Source organism: Pseudorca crassidens, chromosome 1 (assembly GCF_039906515.1).
Source record: "Pseudorca crassidens isolate mPseCra1 chromosome 1, mPseCra1.hap1, whole genome shotgun sequence".
In the NCBI taxonomy this organism is placed as follows: domain Eukaryota; kingdom Metazoa; phylum Chordata; class Mammalia; order Artiodactyla; family Delphinidae; genus Pseudorca; species Pseudorca crassidens.
The window spans coordinates 25,820,843-25,840,541 of NC_090296.1; the positions used below are offsets into that span (position 1 = coordinate 25,820,843).

Sequence of the window (19,699 nt, forward strand, 5' to 3'; positions counted from 1 at the left end):
CTCAGTCTCCTTACTGGTTCCTCCCATGTCCCCAACTTCTAAACTCCAGAAGTCTGTCCTTGGACTACTTCTCTTCTGTACCCACATTCCCTCCATTGGTAATCTCATCTGGTATCATGAATGTAAGTACTATCTGTCTCCAACCTAGATCATTTCCCCCATACTTCAAACTTGTATACAAACTGCCTACTTGACACATTTACTTGGCTGTCTAACAAGGCATTTCAAATGTAACATGTTGAAAACCAAATTCCTGATCTTCCTCCCCCCACCCCAAACATGACCCTCTTGCAGTTTTCCCATCTCAGTAAATGGCAACTCTATCCTGGTTGGAATCATCCTTGATTACTCTCTTTCACATCAATTCCATCATCAAAATGTGTTGCTTATACCTTCAAAATAGATCCAGAGTCCAACTTCTTACCATATCCACTACTAACTCCCTGCCTAAGCCATCAGCATCTCTCCCCAAATTATCTCAAAAGCTACACATTGGTCTCCCCATTTCCTTCCTTGCTTCTTGGAATCCATTTTTAACATAGTAGTCATAATGATCGTCTTAAAAACATATGTCAGATCAAGTTTTTTTCTCTGTTCAGAACCTCCGATGTAATCTCTATATCTTGCAAAGGAGTGATCTCCAAGATATATTGACAAGTGGAAAAAAGCAAAGTGAACAAAAGTGTGTATGGTATCTGCTACTTGTCTAAGAAAGAAAAGGAAGTATAAAAATATATATATGGGGACTTCCCTGGTGGTGCAGTGGTTAAGAATCTGCCTGCCAATTCATGGGACATGGGTTCAAGCCCTGGTCTGGAAAATCCCATATGCGTGGAGCAACTAAGCCCATGCCCAACTACTGAGCCTGCGCTCTAGAGCCCGCAAGCCATAACTATGGAGCCCGCGTGCCACAACTACTGAAGACTGTGCACCTAGAGCCTGTGCTCTGCAACAAGAGAAGCCACCGCAATGAGAAGCACACTCAGCACAACTAAGACTGGCCACCTTTCGCCGCAACTAGAGAAACCCGCACGCAGCAACGAAGACCCAACGCAGCCAAAAAATAAATTAATTAAATAAATAAATTTATTTAAAAATATATATATACTTATTTGTGTATACTTTTAAGTGGAAGGATAAACTATAAAAAATATTTTTAAAAGTTATCTACAGGGTGAGGAAAGGAAAAAGAAGGAAGAGACAGGGAAATAATCTAGACTTCTCTAAATGTACTACCTGCTTGGTAAATTTTGGATTTGAAACCATATTAGTGTTTCACAAAACTTTTTTTTTTTTAAAAAGCAGCTCCCAAAAATCCAAAGCAAAATGAAATATTCAGACCTAACTGGGTATCAAGCTAGTGGCATAATGACACATGGAGGAATTATTCCAAGTCACTTTAAAGCAATGCAACTTGACTGTACATGCCTAGAGAGATATACCCTGAGGACAGAAAAGACTTGAAAAAAAAATTCAGAAACTATTATCATTAGGCATATGTTTAGTAATCATATTAGAAATGTTATTCTGAAACCATTATATATATAGTAGGATAAGGCAAATGAGTAATTATGTTAACACCATTAGGTACTGAGATTTTCAGAAGAGATACACATATAAAATCAAAGTAAAATCTGTATAATCCTAAACTTGGATTGGAATATTAGTATAAATGCATGATGCATTTTCTCCAAAACTATGTGTATATGTGAATTTTTTAGCTCTGTCCACTGAAAAGGCTTACAAACAATAATTGTCCAGTAACGATGAGCATTTGTAGCATCCAGATTGTTTTCTTTAAATATCACTTTCCACTTAAAGAAAACCTTCTTGGATAAAGGACTGATTCAAGGTCTGGGGCAGAAAAAGCACTAAATTAGCCTTGAACATCTTGTCACACCAGAAATCAAGTGATCTTGGATGTGGGGTGCTTCTGCTGCTGCTCAAACTAGTGTGTGTGGTTTGGAAATATTCAAAGAACTGTACACTGAGTGCATGCACCTTTCTGTATGTGTGCTATACTGCTATTAAAAGTTCGTTTCGGGCTTCCCTGGTGGCGCAGTGGTTGAGAGTCCGCCTGCTGATGCAGGGGACCCGGGTTCATGCCCCGGTCCGGGAAGATCCCACATGCCGCGGAGCGGCTGGGCCCGTGAGCCATGGCCGCTGAGCCTGCGCGCCCGGAGCCTGTGCTCCGCAACGGGAGAGGCCACAACAGTGAGAGGCCTGCGTACCGCAAAAAAAAAAAAAAAAAAAAAAGTTCGTTTCTACATCATGGAAGATTTCAAACGTATACAAGAGTAGAGAGAATAATATAATAAATATCCATTTCCCCATTATCTAGCCTCAACAGTGATCAAAACTCATAGCTATTCTTGTTTCATCTACAGTATATTCCACCCACCTCCCTCTCCCCAATATTTTGAAGCAGATTTCATGTATCCTATCACTTCATCAAAGACTGTGTTTAATCCATAATCTATGTAAAAGACAATCTATCTAAAACACTTACGTATATAAAAACATACATACATAATGCACATAAGGAGTGTTCTAAAGGTAACTTACTAAGGATCACACAATACCTCCCCCCCGGAGAGTGTTTTGGAGGTGGAGTGTGGAGAAAGAAAGCGTGTAAAAATTTTTGAGTGTGAATGTTTTCACAGCGTCCAATAATTCTGCATTCGACAGTCTCACGATTTCCCACTCTTTTATTTAACGTTGCCGCCCACGGAAGGCTTTCGTACTTGGGACCCCAACAAGGAAAATGTGATTAAGTGTAGAATAAAATAAAGAGACTTAAAAAGCATCTCAACTTCGTTAGTATTTTGCCTAGAGAACGCTCTATCGTGTCACAGTGGAAAAGATGCATTTGCTTTTTCTTAACTGAAGCGCTTATCCCGGGATAACTCCAGTTAGAAGAGAACCGAATTGTAGTCTTGTTCCAAGAACTACAAATCCCAGAAGGCCATTCGGCAAGGGCGCCTGCGCACCGCGCGCTCCGTCCTTTCCCCACCTCTCTACCGGGAAAGACCCGCCCCGCGGTGCTGTCGCTCGCGCTGGAAGAAGCGGAAGAAGATGGCGCTCACCAGGTGAGTTGTTGATTTGGGTCCTCGATACGGAAGGGTTTGGGAGTACCCACCTTTTTCATTTCTCTTCCCACACTCTCCGGGCAGTAACCCGGCCCGGGTCACAGAGCGACAGAGGCCGAGGCCACGGCTAGGCCCTCTCTCCGGCCGCCGGGGCGACTAGGCCTAGCCGAAGCTGGGGTCTTTCCTGAGCGGCTTCCCGGGTTGAGTTCGCCCCCTCACTAGGACCGAAAGCCGCGGCGTGGGGAATAGTTCTCTGGCTTAAGATGCCGAGGAGTTGCATGTGTTTTCGCTTAAGCATCTTGGGGGTGTGGAGAGAGCTCCCTCGGGTCCGCGGCTCGGGTGGGCGCGATGGGAGTGTGGAGGGCAGTGGCTTATTTGTCTTGGCAGAGTGAAGCGGGTGGGAGGCGACCGCCTGGCTTACTGCCCTTCGCCTGCCGAAGTCTCTCTCCTGTCTCTGTCCCTAAACAAGGATTCCCGGGGGAAAAAAGGTGGGGGCGCGGCACTGAACGGAGATTTAAAATCAGCCATAGTACTGGCCGCTGTCTACTAATTCGCGCCGCTGCTCCGCACTTTAACTTTGGGCCTTAGAATTTCTTCCCGTAGATGGAACCACTTCGGATTTTTGCTGTCCCGGTTGCCTTGGCAACCGCAAGTAAAGTGGTCCCCGCCTTTAAGAGAAAGATGCTTAAGGGGGAGATTCCAAGGAGTTACGTAACTCCTGTTAGTTGTCGACCTTGCTGCCCCATCTAAATAGAAAAACTTTCCATGCGAACGAACGCAACAGGAAAAGTTGAGTGTTACAGAGGGTAAAGAAAGTGACCACGTTAGTACATACGCTTGAGTTCCCTAAACACCCTTCATTCTCACATACGTTTTTCCTGGCTGATGACAGTTATGAATCCTAAACATATTTGAATGAGAAAATTCTTTTGGGAATTACTTTTGGATGCCTTGCTCTATCCTAGGGCTTGTGTGTATACAGAAGGAAATCTGACAGTCTTTGGCTGCAGGGAAGATGGGGTACAAGGCATACAGATATGAAACAAAGAACCACACAGAATGCTTATTGTGTAGTACTAACCTTAAGTGCAAAAAGAATTAGATGGAATGAGCTGAATGAAATGGAGCGTGTTCTTTAGTAAATGTTGCAGGCAGCAAACATTTGATTCAGTGCTCTCCAGATGGGAGAAGTGTGACAAAGACTAGTCAAGTTATGAGGAAAGGCTTTGTGGAAAAGGTGGAATTGGAAAAGGACACAAAGGAAAAATATCAGAGATATTGTGGGTATTGTGTGCTTAAAAGTGCAGTGGCAGGGACTTCCCTGGTGGTCCAGTGGTTAACACTCAGCGCTTCCAATGCAGGGCACGCGGGTTCGATCCCTGGTTGGGGGAACTGTGTGGCGTGACCAAAAAATTATTTTTTTTTTCCTTAAAATTGCAGGGGCAGAGTGCAGTCTTTAAATAGCTTGACTTACATAGCTTTCAGATTTTGTTGAGTTTTAGCTAATTTGGTTTCTAGAGATGGTCTCAAGTTTCCAGGTGAACTGTTATCTCTGAAATCTGCCAGGGATTCTTAACAGCAGGGGCTGGACATGCTGATGTGTTACAGTCCTGGTGTTACTAACTAAAGATTTAAAGTCATACTGATTTAACTTTCTAAACTCGTGTGTTTAAGGTTATGTATCTAATAATATCACTTGCATTTAATACGCTTACTTTAGTAAAGGGGAAAGGATAGACTAAGATGTCTCCACAGTGGCACTACTGATGTTTTGGACTGGATAATTCATTCTTGTTTGGGACTGTCCTGCGCATATTAAGATGTTTAGCAGCATCTTTGGCCTCTACCCACTAGATGCCAGTGGAAACTCCAAACCCCTTTCTACCCCCTACCTCCCAAGTTCTAACAATCAAGATGTCTCCAGACATTGTCAAATGTCTACATTGTAGATATTTTGCTCCCAGTTGAGAAACACTGAGGTAGACTTTCTGCTGGCTTATGCAGCCCACCCCCACCATAGGAGTGTACCTCATGGGAATATCATCCTTTACAGGGAACAACAAAATTAAGACCCCCTGGAAGGCTAGGGTGTGTTCTAATCATAATCCAGGCCAGATTTTGTGTTTACTGGTTTGTCCAAACTCTGCCTTTTGATCATTTTACTGACTGGTTCTTCCAACAGAAGGTAAAGACAAGAGAAATGAAACATAAGTAAATATTTTGGCTTGTTACTGTCTTTGTATCCCTCCTATGTATTGGGTATACATGGTTTACTGAAAACAACTGTGGTATAAGCCCAAAATGTTTGACTCCATTCATCCAGTTATTAAATCGCATGTGTTGAAAGTCTACCATGTGTCAGGCTAGGGTTGGTTTTACAGTATTGAATCAGTCAGGCAAACCTCTTATCCTCACGGAACTTATATTCTAGGGAAGACAGACTGCAGGAGTAAACAAATCAGTAATGCAAGTTCAGGTAGTAAGTACTAAGAATAAAATACAAATAAAGGGATAGAGAGTGACTCAAAGTGTGGGGTGGAATGCTGTTTTGGACAAGGTGGTAATGTGACAGCTGTTGGGAGGTATAATTGAGCAGGGCCAATGAATACTAAGAAGCAAGCACTAAAAAATCTGGGGAAGAGTTTTCTTAATAAGTAAATAGACTACTTTATGGCAGTGGGAAAGCAAATGTAAAGATCCCGAGATGGCTTGTTTAAAGGAACAAGTAACATAAAAATGAGTGCAAAGAGAAGAGTGAATATATTTCTTTTGCCAACATTGAAGTAGGCCCTGCTGTGAGCTAGCTAGCCAATGCGTAGAGAGTTAGGAATAAAAGAAACAAAAGGCGTGATTCCTGCCCTCAAGTTGCCTACAGTCTAATGAGAGAAAGAAAGGTAAATAAATAGATGATAGCAGTAAATAAGGTAGATATTGTAATAATGATACATAGAGGGTCTTGTGAGAGCATGGGTGGTTAGTTTGGGCAACTGACCCAACTGGGGGAATTGGGGAACAGCTCCACATAATCAAATATTTATGGAACACATATTGAATGGTATTTAGACACCGTGCCAAGTGGTTCATGGGTACTGTCATTTAATACTTATTACAGCTCTGTGAGATAGGTAATCTTATGGTCTGTCATTACAGATGAGAAAACTGAGGTTCAGAGAGGTAAACAACTAATCCAGGTTAGTGAGTGGCATAGGTAGGATTTGAACTCTTGAGTTCTTAGCCATCACATTACCTGACCCGCCAGACTGGATTAGAGCCCTCTGACATACGCTGTCATAACACTCTGTACTTTTTCTTATCACTTAGTAAGTGGATTACTATGGATTTGTGTGATTTTGATTGTCTCTCTCCCCTGCAAGACTCAGCTGTCTTTTTCTGTTCATCATCTCATTGCCTACCTAACACAGTACCTGCACCCCAGCAACCACTAAATATTTTTGAATAAATAAGCTGTACTGCTTATTCACATATTCTTTTTTTTTTTTTTTTTTTTTTTGAGGTACGCGGGCCTCTCACTGTTGTGGCCTCTCCCGTTGCGGAGCACAGGCTCCGGACGCACATGCTCAGCGGCCATGGCTCACGGGCCCAGCTGCTTCGCGGCATGTGGGATCTTCCCGGACAGGGGCACGAACCCATGTCCCCTGCATTGGCAGGCGGACTCTCAACCACTGCGCCACCAGGGAAGCCCTATTCACATATTCTTACTAGTCAAGAATCACAAAGGAACCTTAACTTTTCCATTAAATGTATTATTCATATACTGGAATCCTTTTGTGGTACTTTGGGATATCTCTATAATAACATTTATCATACTTAAAAGTTAAGAATGGTTTAGTAGAAAGGCTGCTTTGATTCAAGAGTACCAAATTACATCTTTAGAATTTCTGCTTTGGATCTTTGACCTCTTAAATTTTAAATTCCATTCTAAACTAGATACCTTGGGAAAACACACTGAAATGTGCAACTCGTGTTTTCTTTTTTTATCCACCTCTTTGCTACATTCAGTGCTAATTATTTTTTTGTATTGATGCTAAAATAGTTAAAAGTAGGAAGCATAAGAGTAAAATAGTTAAAAATAAGGAGTAAAAGACTAGTAAAGACACTAAGAAAACCATATACTAAAGAGTTGACCCCTTGGTAATTGAGAAAATTTACTTATTGTAAGAAAAGAAAGGTGGAAGCATAAAAACTCAATGGTTTATTATGTGAAATATCTGTTAATTTTTTATTCTGGGCACCAGTTGCCTGCATCCTGGTCAGATATTTTTACTGTATGTCTGTTAGTACTTATTTCTTTCCAGGCATAATAAAATGACTGATAATCCTGCCATAAATCATTGGAAAGTTTGTTCTTTTGCTCAAAGGAAAAAGTATTACAGGAAAATAGTGTCTGATGGCCAAATTGCAATAATCAAATATAAGAGTTTTTAAAATTCTGACTTTTATTATCTTTGCTTATAGCTTTTTACCTGCACCTACTCAGCTATCTCAGGACCAGCTTGAGGCTGAAGAAAAAGCAAGATCGCAGAGATCACGACAGACCTCACTGGTCTCCTCCCGAAGAGAACCTCCCCCATACGGGTACCGGAAAGGCTGGATACCTCGGTTATTAGAGGTAAATAATTGTGCTGAAAATTATTATAGCACCTTTGTAAAATAAGTTTAAACCCTAGAACTTCTGCATATGAATGTCAGTATGATAGAAATTCTGGTTGTGAGCTCTCAAGACATGTACTTCCCTCAGAAGATTGAGCTTTTTCTTCTTGCTTATTCTCACTGCTTTATGATCACTGAAAAAGTGTACAATTTATGTCTATTCTTATGTCAAACTGTTACTTATGTACAGAAGAAACTAACAAACCCTTTATGTTTGGGGGGGGGATTATAGTATATGGAAAATAATGGGAAAGTAAGAGGAAAAAGATGAAAAATGGTTTCACATTCAGGTGCCTTCCCCTCCCTCTCCCCTTCATGCACAATGCCGCATCACCCTGAAGAAACAACTTTCTTCCAGGGAAAACTCCAGCAGCGTTTCCTTTTCTGATTTCTTCCTGTTGGTATAGTGGATAGACCATTGACAAGGAGGTTTTTTTTAAAATTAATTGTTTTGCATTATAGCTGTGTTCCTTACTCTTTTTTTTTTTTTTTTTTTTTTTTTTTTTTTTTGCGGTACGCGGGCCTCTCACTGCTGTGGCCTCTCCCGTTGTGGAGCACAGGCTCCGGACGCGCAGGCTCAGCGGCCATGGCTCACGGGCCCAGCTGCTCCGCGGCATGTGGGATCTTCCCAGACCGGGGCACGAACCCGCGTCCCCTGCATCGGCAGGTGGACTCTCAGCCACTGCGCCACCAGGGAAGCCCTGTTCCTTACTCTTTGTGTGACCCTGGACAGGTCCTAAGCTCTCTTCATCTGTTTTCTTATCTTCAACTTGAGAATGTTAATATATCCTAACATACAGATTAGATAAATTTGGGGGAAGGTATAAGAGACAGAATTTGTTGGTTGATTCAGAGGCAGTGAGGGAGAAGGAGGAATCTGAAATGATCTTTTTATATCTCTAGCTTGTTCCCAAAGAACAAACTTTTTTGGCAGCACCTATTCACAGGATCTTGTGCGTCAGTTCAGTGCGTATTCCTTTCCCTAATTCCAGGGCATACTGCCCATGCTTGATCACCTTTTTTTTAATCTAGGGAGAAACGCAGACATTTGAGACTTTCCTCCTCCAAGCTGCTTCCTGTTCTCCATCTCCCTGTATTCATTCTGACACCTGCAGATTTTCCTCCTCCAATTCCCAAGGGATATACCTGCCCTATTGAAAACCTCTGTGCCTATTCATGTTTGTACCCAGTTATTTTCATTTTATCACTTTGTCGTGTTCTGTCTTTATATGGTTATAATTTTACTTTACAAATGGGAAGAGCCAAGTGTCCTTAGCTTTTTTTCATATGCCTGCAAGTGGTGATCATAGTGAACTAAGTATTCAGTGGATTGAAATATGTTGCTTAGCACCTATAAAAAGGCAACTGTATTCTCAGCCTCTCTCATGTTTGTCATTACCCCTGCCCTACCAAACTCTTTGTACAGCCTAGAAGAACACTCAACTAAGGAGATCATGTCTTCTCCTAACATATACCCTGGTGATTTTTTTGTTTCTCTGGTTGATTTTTGTTCAGCGGTCCTCTGGTCCTTATTAATTCTAGTGTGTGAAAGCCAGTCTTACCACACTTATGATGGGATTTTTGTTGTTGTTGCTTTTGTTTTCACTGATAATGTAATTTGTGAGAAGCAGAGCAAAATAAAAGATATCAAGGAAGCTGTGATGCCGTCTTATCTGTGGCAAGAAAGACAGAACTTGTCATTATCTAACAGAAGGCTTGAGTGTTTCTTTTTAGGGATTACAGATGCTCTACTTTTGGCCTCTCGATAGATTAGGGTGGGGTGGCAGGCATCATTTTACCTACAGTAGAAATCTCATCCTTACTTGCATTTCAGCATCAGGACATTCAGGTACTATTAGCTTTTAAAATCTTACTTGACTATCAAAAGTGTCATATATCCTGGTGGAGCAGAACATTTTATTTGAAAATCAAACCAAAATGGCCAGCTAATAGAAATACTGTGAGTGCTTCTTGAGGAGAGTGAAAGTTCTGTGGAAGAAAGCATCTTGTTCTAGTTTTTAAAGTAAAAGCTATGATTTTTCTGGCAAGCTTTATGACCACGTAATGCCACATCTACAGTCTTGAAGTGCTTATTATAGTTGAAGAACTCTAGTAAATCTGAGCCCATGTCAGATTGATGGCCTGGCTACAGGTAGTACCTTTCTTGGGAATACCTTAACTATTTTCTGCCTAATTTACAAGAAAACATCTCCTTTAGCTTTATTGTTTGTTTTAAAAAATGTCAAACCTTTCTTTAGCAAGTAAGCATGTTGTACCTAGAAAATCACATATCCAGGATCTAATGGAATATTTCTTGAAGGAGGAGATCATATAAAAGTGGCTATTTTCATAATTTTTTTCCATCAAACCCCCTCTAAATGATTAATATTAATATATTTTTTCTCTCATTTCTTAGTGAAATGATTTGCCTTTTTTTGAGTCAGGGTATTTCAGTTTAGTAAAAAATTTAACAACTTTTGGAGTCAAAAGATCTGGGTTCAGGTCCTCATAGCTATCCATGAGACCTTGGAAAAATCACTTTTAACTTTTCTAAACTTGAATTTTTTCCATATGAAAATATGAGGTGTTGAACTACAAGAATTAAATGAGAATATATGTGTAGGCAAGTATTATTAAATTTAACAAAACTATTTAAATTATATTTGATATTCATATATTAATTTGATGATATACATTTTTGTAATATTAAACTTCATTGACAGACTTAGCTTATTCTACTTTAGAAGTCTTAATTCTCTTCTAAGTAATTGTATAATCATCGTTAGAAATGTGGTAAACTCATTTCTGGGTCCTTCCTATTTATTTGCTTCTCATGGAACACTGAATAAATAAGATGTTGTTAAAATCTGAAGAAGAAATATAATTCTATACTTTTTTTTTTTTGGCTGTGCTGCTCAGCTTGCGGGATCTCAGTTCCCCGACCAGGGATTGAACCTGGGCCACAGTGGTGAAAGCCCGGAATCCTAACCACTAGGCCACCAGGGAACTCCCTAATACTTTACATTTTTGCTCTACCTATAGCATGTGTGACCTGTCCTTCACTAAGAAAATTATGTATGCTAAAATGAAAAATCTTTTCCTTATGTTAAACATTTTGTTTAATTTCTTCCTGTCATGTACATAAAATCCACATCCTTGCCATGGTCTAGAAGCCCTTTCGTGATCTGGTGTTTGTCCACCATGCAGACTTATCACCTATATGTCTGCTCTTCTGCCCTCAGTAAGCTACAGCCCCAATGGACACTCATTTCCTGGAACATGCCAAGTTCGTTCTTGCAGCAGGGCCTTCACACTTGCTGTATAATCTGCCTAGAAAATGCTTCCTTCAGATTTTCCCACGACTGATTTCTCATCATTCAGGCTTTAGCTCATGTTACCTCTTCACAAAGGTTATCCCAACCACACTATTAAAAATAGCCCCTCTTGGGACTTCCCTGGTGGCACAGTGGTTAAGAATCCGCCTGCCAATGCAGGGGACACGGGTTCGAGCCCTGGTCTGGGAAGATCTCACATGCTGCAGAGCAACTAAGCCTGTGCGCCACAACTACTGAGCTTGCACTCTAGAGCCCACGAGCCACAGCTACTGAAGTCTGCGCACCTAGAGCCTATGCTCAGCAACAAGAGAAGCCACCGCGATGAGAAGCCCGCACACTGCAAGGAAGAGTAGCCCCTGTTCACCGCAACTAGAGAAAGCCCGCGCGCAGCAACAAAGACCCAATGCAGCCTAAAATAAGTTAATAAATTAATAAATTTTAAAAATATGTAATAAAGAAAATAGCCCCTCTTCCCAGTCCCTTTATTGCTTTCAAGGCATTTATCACAAGCCAAAAATTATGCTTTTTATATCTTTGCCCACTAAAATGCACACTCCACAAGGTCAGAGACCTCTGTTTTGTTTACTGCCATTTCTGTAGCATCTAGCATAATAAGGGCTCAATGGTTATTTGTTCAATAAGTGAATATATCTTAAATCTCAAACTACTATTAAATATTCTTTTTATTTCTTTTTAATATATAGGATTTTGGAGATGGAGGTGCTTTTCCAGAGATCCACGTGGCCCAGTATCCCCTGGATATGGGACGAAAGAAAAAAATGTCAAATGCACTGGCCATTCAGGTGGATGCTGAAGGAAAAATTAAGTATGATGCAATTGCTCGACAGGGACAGTCAAAAGACAAGGTAACCCTCTCATTGATTTTTTTTCCCCATTGATAAATATTTTGTGAGGAGTTTTTTTAATTGTATGAAAAATGATAAATCTGGCCATTTAGTTTATGTTAAAAGTAACAGTGACGTATACTTAGGCTAACTGAAGATGACTTCATAACAATATGAACAATATAATATGACTTCATAACAGCAATGACTTTTTCCTTTGAAATTCCCCAAATTGATGATAGGTTATGTATACTTAAGGGTTTTTTTTTTTTTTTTTGCGGTACGCGGGCCTCTCACTGTTGTGGCCTCTCCCGCTGCGGAGCACAGGCTCTGGACGCGCAGGCTCAGCGGCCATGGCTCACGGGCCCAGCCGCTCCGCGGCACGTGGGATCTTCCCAGACCGGGGCACGAACCCGCGTCCCCTGCATCGGCAGGCGGACTCCCAACCACTGCGCCACCAGGGGAACCCTACTTAAGGGTTTTTATGTATTTGTTTTACATTTAAAAAACAGTTCTTCTTTTTCCCTTCTAGTTTTATTGAGATATAATTGACATACAGCACTGTATATTAAAAACAATTCTTTTATAGTACTAACTTTTTTAAAGGCTAGCAAATTTTTTAAAATCTACAATCCTAGCACCCTAAAAAAATTAAATTTAGTTTTGTGTATAGTCTTCTATTTCTCTTCCATGTACTTAAAGTGTACATAGATACTGGGCTTCCCTGGTGGCACAGTGGTTGAGAGTCTGCCTGCCAATGCAGGGGACGCCAGTTCGTGCCCCAGTCCGGGAAGATCCCACATGCCGCGGAGTGGCTGGACCCGTGAGCCATGGCCGCTGAGCCTGCGCGTCCGGAGCCTGTGCTCTGCAACAGGAGAGGCCACAACAGTGAGAGGCCTGCGTACCGCACAAAAAAAAAAAAAAAAAAAAAAAGAGTACATAGATACTTAATTATTTTAATGGTTCATTTGAATAGAATTAATCATATAAACTTCTTTCTCCCTCGATTAAGTACAAAACTGACACTTGCTACTTTTAGGATGGCCCTGCTTACAAAGTAATCCAAAGACCAAAAATGAAGTTTACTTAAAATAATCTCATCACAGAGCAGCCACACTCAGAGCCAAGGAACTGTTTTTAAGACCTAGTTTGGTTTTTTTTAATAAATACTCCAAGTATTTGGAGTATTTTGGAGGTAAAAGGGCTCTTCAGAATTGAAGATATTGGGGAAGGTACTTGAGAACCTTCACTACCTGTCCTTTGCTTCTCTCTCTCCCAAACATTTTCATTTTACCCTGTAAGACAGCACTAATGATAAACCATCCTTTGCTCCTCCGTTATGGCTGCTAGTTTTTGGGGAAAACAATTATGCAGTCATGCAAATTTGTATCTCAGGTTTCAGCAGAGCTGTCTTGATGTTCCTCCAAGCTTAGCTCCTACTCCTCTCCATCCCCCCTCAGTTTAATAGGCGACTCCCCATCTGTTTGCAGATAAGGCTATTGGAAGAAAATTGTAGCTTTCTTTATCCTGCACGTGTCTTTTTGTCTTGACTATTCCTTTTGTCTCCATAACAAATCTCTTCTCCTATCTAAACCTAATCTTGCCAGGTGTATTCTAGTGTATCCTGGATCTCGTCCCTTCCCCTTTTCTTTGTAACCTCAACTTTACATGTATTCCCACTTTACATATATACACACACACGTACACACTCAAACATACACATCCTTTTTTTACATGAATGAGATTTTAATTCTCATAACTCCCATAGACGCTTTTTTTTTTCTTACTTAAGATGTTTTGAAGATTTTCATTAAGAAAAATCTATATAGATATTCTAAGCATTAGTGGTTTCCAATTTTTTAGTTTTGCATACAGTGCTATATTCAAGATCCATATATAAACATCTTTTTGCACATGAGTATTTGTGTAAAATAAATTCTTAGTAGTCTATGCATTGGGTCAAAGGATATTCACATTTCAAATGTGACACATAATGCCAGTATGTTCTCTAAAAAGCCTTTGCTTAACAATCATTCCATTCTTTTGTGTTTCCCTCAGACCCTCCATCTGTTAGTCACCATGATTTATCTTATTTCCTTAACATTTCTCTAGTATTGTCCCTTCTTTGCTACTTAGTTCAGACGCTTATTTTTTCTTGCTTAATTTACTGCAGCAGAGTCTGAACCCATCTCCTTGGCATTTGTCTTGCCTGCCTGAAGAAACAGTCATTCACGTTTTTCTGTTTCTCTCCCTCTCTCCCCCACAAAAACACATACAAGCATGCACACTTAAAATATTTCCATAGCCTTCAGGATAAGAACCAGCCAAGCACCTTACAGCACACTTGACCCCTTGCTTACCTTTCTAGCCTAGCATCAACTTTCATGACCAGAATACTGAAATCCAAAAATAAAGAGTCCAGTTTTAGCCGTTCTATTTATTTTCAATACAAAATAATCACCATAACAGGTGGTTGTTAAAGAAGAAGAAACTTGCAGGCATTCCCTATGAATGTCTGCTATGAGGAACTTCTTGCAGCTCCCCTATTATGGCACATTCGTTCTTGCCTTGGGAGCTTCCCCTGGGTGCCCTCCGATGCTGGGGAAAGCCGTCTCCCTATTCTTTTTTCTGGCTAAATTCTATTGTTTTCAAGTCGCAACTCGCTCTTCACTATTCCAGGATACTGTCCCTGATCCTCCCTAGCTAGACTGGGTGTCCTTCCTCCCTATTCCCTGTGTTTACTATAAAGTAGCAGTTGTAATTATCCATTTTGTTGCAATTATCCTTTTGTTGTAGTTATCCATTCACTAACAATGTTCTATGTCATTTGACTAAGAGCTCCTTGAGTACAGAGCTTATATCTTTTCATTTTCCTCTTTGGCACCTAACTTAGTGCCTGACAGCTTGACACACAGGCATTCAGAAGTGTTTGTTGGAGGTATTATAGCAATATTTATTGAATAACAGAAAGCCACTTTTCCTGAAGCCACTAAGGAAGCATGATCCACTCCTGCAAAAGGAAAAATAGGTCCCTATACTTGCAGGGCATATACTGGAAATTTACCCTGGGCCATGAAGGACTTCATTCACCTTTGTTTTGGTGCACCTCTCCTTCTCTGGAATAATAACTATGCTTTATCGGTATTTGCTACCTCTCCTCTCATTTATTAGGAAAGAGCAGCATTTTAGGACAATAATTTGACTTTGACAGGATGTGTAATTTTGAATGAAATACAGTTTTAGCCCATTTTACATGTATATTGGTGATTCTTTTGTATTGAAAGTAGAGTAGAAATGTTAAAACTGAACTGTTTATTTTTGGATTTCAGTATTCTGGCCAAATAAGGTCTCCATAGTATTGTTCGTTACACAGTAAAAGCCTTACATGTTTGCCTAGAAATCAGCCACTGGAAATGAACCCTAGACTAGTAGTTTATAGGGGTACCACTCTCAGGTTCATACTAACCCTGACTGTAATGGGGAGGCTGTACATGTGTGGGGTATATAGGAAATCTCTCTACATCCTGTTAATTTTGCTGTGAACCGAAAACTGCTCTGAAAACTGCTCCTAAGACTGCTTAAAAAAAATCATAATAAATAACCACAATGAAGATTAAAAAAAAAAGAATAGGGCACTCAATGAGTTGAGAGGAAAGATACTGAAGAGAGTGACTACCTGGAGTATTCTAACATTGTTTATGATGGATGTATTTCCTTGCTGGACTTTATACCCTGGAATATACACTTGAATTCCTTATACAAATTTAATTAATACGTTATTTTAAAAAGTGGATGTATTAATGCATGAAGTTCTAGACTGCATGTAATAATTCAGCATTAACTATGCATTGGCATTTAGAGGAGAGGGACACTTCTTGATTGTTTGGGACTGTCTTGAGCATTGTATTATGTTTAACATAACTGGCACTACCTATTAAATGCCAGTAGTGCCCCCTCCTGCCGCCCCCACCATTGTCTTAAACAGAAACATCTCACATATTTTCATAGGCCCTGGGAGGGGAGTTGGAGGCGTTAGCATTGCCCTGTGTTAAAACCACTGATTTTCCTGTTTTAGAAGTGGGAATTGGCTATTAAATGCACAAAATGAGATTTTTTAAAAATTCATTGTCATTCAGAATGCTGATATGCAAGGTCCTTGACATAGGATGAAAATGGCTTATTGGATTATTGAATTTGCGCTATACTGCAGTGGTTTCTGATTTGTATCAGAGGGATCTGGCATTCTTCAGAAACCAGGGACTTCTCACTGAAATATTAATAGTGAAAGAGCAAGAATGGAAAATACTAGCTGTAGGTATAAGAGGTGAACAAGGAAAGGTTCCAAGGGATAATATTCTAGGGCAAGTCTAAGGCGATTGATCTCTCTAAATGTAAAGTAAATACTGTGTACAAGACTTAATGGTAATACAAAATTGGGAAGGAGAAAAAAATTTTTAAGTAAATCTCAATAGAACTAAATCCTTTTTTTTTTCCAGTTGTGACTTCAGTCATAAATCTTGAAATAAAAAGCCTGGTGTTTACATTTTTCCTTCTGAAATTATTAAATAGGAAATGTTACATACATGATATTGCCTAAAAGAATGCCTTCAACCCCTCAGCGCCCCCCAAAAAACTCCAAACAACCTTAACCCCAAGATAAATTGTATGTTATTACCTTGTTCATGGGATTTCACGAACTATGTCTATAAAGACAGTGTTTTCTTTCTCTACCTCTGAAATGGTAGCTATGCTGACAAGCTTATCCTTTTAGTCAATCCAATCCTTTGCCAGTTTTCAGTAATAAAAAACTTCTGTTTCATAGATGAGTTATTACTTTATCTTGCTCACAAAACTCATCTGTGCTCCTGATACCTTGGAAGGTATATTGTAATTTTTCGGATAATCCTCCCCAGCCCCTTTGCCCCCTGAGATATACTGAGTTTCTTCAGCACATTTGATTCTCAGGCAATAAAAATTGGGGGTTTTATAGTTAATACCATGGAGGAATCTTGCTCTTCAGATGTCCTTCATCAGCTTTGTGAAATGCTAGAATCTTACTGATGCTCATTTAAAGGGTTATTAACTTTGGAATACCCAAATAAGAAGCAGCAAATGGCTCTTGTATGCTAAATTAGTATTGAGACTTTATGTTGAGTATATACGACTACCAGGGAGTAGAATCCCTTCCTGTAGCAATTACTGTGTAAAAGTAATTAACTCTTCATAGTCTTGGTATTATTTTCTAGAGACTGTTATATAACTTTTAATTCTTATGATATAGATTTTTTCCATACTGAAAAGAAGTAAGACTTTTTTTTTTAATTTATTTTTATTGTTGGCTGCGTTGGGTCTTTGTTGCTGCATGCAGGCTTTCTCTAGTTGTGGCGAGCCAGGGCTGCTCTTCATTGCAGTGCGTGGGCTTCTCACTGTGGTGGCTTCTCTTGTTGCAGAGCATGGGCTCTAGGCACGCAGGCTTCAGTAGTTGCGGCACGCAGGCTCAGTAGTTGTGGCTCGCATGCTCTAGAGCGCAGGCTCAGTAGTTGTGGCGCACGGGCTTAGTTGTTCTGCGGCATGTGGGATCTTCCCTGACCAGAGCTTGAACCCATGTCCCCTGCATTGGCAGGCGGATTCTTAACCACTGCGCCACTAGGGAAGCCCAAGAAGTAAAACTTTTGAGGTCAGCTACAAGCTGTGTGATCTTAACGCACTGAGCCTTGCTTTTCTCACTGGAGTAAGCTTTAGGGTCCCTTCCAAAATGAACACTCTGAGAGGATGGTGACACTAGTAGCTCCCATATCAATAGACATGTTTTGTGGTAAATTATCTACATTTCTTACCTGATCCCTTTTCTTATTCCTGAGAAAAACAAGCTAGAGATTTCAGTCTATAGTCATGATACAGTTTTTCCAGGAAATCAACAGCTTATGTAGAACATTCTGCAAGCCCCAAATATATGTACCTTTAGCATAGAATAGAGCATCTCTGAAAGTCACACATTCAATCATTTGTACAAAAACTATTGACTGAATGCCTCCTGGGGACCAAGCATTGTTAGAAGCACTGTAGATACTTTAATGAATGAGAGATTCCTCATCAATAATGTAGGTATAATCATTGTGCACACCTCATAGGGTTGATGCGAAAGTTAGGTTAGTTTATATATATAAAGCAGAAGAACAGTGGCACAAAATAAGTGCTTAATAAATGTTACCTATTATAATTGTTATTACTTTAATGGGCAAGACAGGTAAAGATTTAAAGTAGTTAATAATTTCATACTGTAAGCAGTGCTTTGAAGAGAGTAAACAGAGTTCTGTGACACTGAATGATTGGGTAGGGAGGGGGTTGCTCCTTTAGTGAGGGTAGTCATAGGAGGCCTCCCCCTTGCATACCTGACCTTTGAACGAAGACTCAGGTTGAGAACCCAATTGAAGAACCGGGAGCAATACTCTGTAAAGGCCCAGAATTGGGGGAAAGCAGGTTGTGTTTGAAAAACAGAAGAGTCCATGTGACTGAAGCATAAAGAATGAGGGAGCGAGAGGTACAGGGGAAGATTGAAGCTATAGGCAAAGCCAGGTCAGGTCGTATAGGCCATTAAGTTTTTTTGCTCTGTTGTTTGGAGTGAGAAATTAGCAATAGCATGCATTTCCTTTAAGCTGTTTTAAGGAATGTCATGGTAGAATGCAATTATTGATATAAGACTTTGACTTATAGTAGTAAACATTTTCTTCTGCAGAAAATTTCTGAAGATCTCAAGTGCCCAGGAATTTGGTTTTCTTTCATATTTATAAGTTGTCCTTTATCTGTATGTGTGTCAAAGAATTCCTAACTCAAGCAGCAAAATCTAGAATGCTGCTTATCTGTTAAATTTCCAGTACTTCTGTTTTTCTATAAAATCTGCCATGTAAGTTATTATGGAAGTATTCGAAAGGATAGATGGACATGAAAGTCAGTAATATTCTGTTCGGCAGAGGCCTACCAATCAGATAACAGTCCTAAATTTGGATAATGAGTGTAAAATAAGGTATGTGTATAGAATTTTTTTTTTTCATGGAAGAAAGTGTTCTGGGTTTTTTGACCATGGCATATGTTCATTTTCTTAGTCTATGAATAGAGTTGATGCCGTAAAAGACAAACATTATAAGTAGGGCGAGGTCAATGAAATTTTTTAGGCCTCCTGAATTTGGAAATTATTCGGTAACCTGACTTAAATTCCAGTGAGCTTGTAATCCAAGATAATGGTGCTATAGGCAGTTTATATCATCATTAATTTCAAGTCCTAGTGAGGCTCAAAAATAGGGATCACTGATGCATAAGGTTTTGTTGGCACAATTTATTTGGACATTGACTTGATTAGACGATCTCAAATAATTTAAATGCATGAGGTCAGAGGAAAATTATTAACTTTTATAGCCAGGGCAGCAATTTGTGTATATATATTTTAAACTTCCTTGGTTTTAAAATCTAAAAGACAAAATCTGTGTCCTAAATTTATAAGTGTGCTGAGAGGACATTTTGACTTCTGAAATGACTTAATGAGGTTGTTTCTCTTCATTCTTTGCTTTTCTTAAGCCTGCTTTTGTTTGAACATTTTAGGTCATTTATAGCAAGTACACTGACCTGGTTCCCAAAGAAGTCATGAATGCAGATGACCCAGACCTGCAAAGACCTGATGAAGAAGCCATTAAAGAGGTAACTGGGAATTGATATATATAATTATTTTAGATGACGTTTTACATCTTTATTAACTTTCAAACCA

At 39.8% G+C, this 19,699-nt stretch overlaps 1 protein-coding gene across 1 annotated transcript in view; it reads left to right on the top strand.

Annotated features, from left to right (window-relative positions):
• The first annotated feature begins 3,008 nt into the window (after positions 1–3,008).
• The window catches only part of SNW1 (SNW domain containing 1), a 36,086-nt gene continuing 19,395 nt past the window's right edge, over positions 3,009–19,699 (top strand). The window contains exons 1-4 of the mRNA XM_067729157.1: positions 3,009–3,089; positions 7,566–7,719; positions 11,800–11,961; positions 19,537–19,632. Of these exons, the coding sequence (XP_067585258.1) occupies positions 3,076–3,089; positions 7,566–7,719; positions 11,800–11,961; positions 19,537–19,632 (426 nt within the window). The 5' untranslated portion in view covers positions 3,009–3,075. The remainder of the gene's footprint in view (positions 3,090–7,565; positions 7,720–11,799; positions 11,962–19,536; positions 19,633–19,699) is intronic.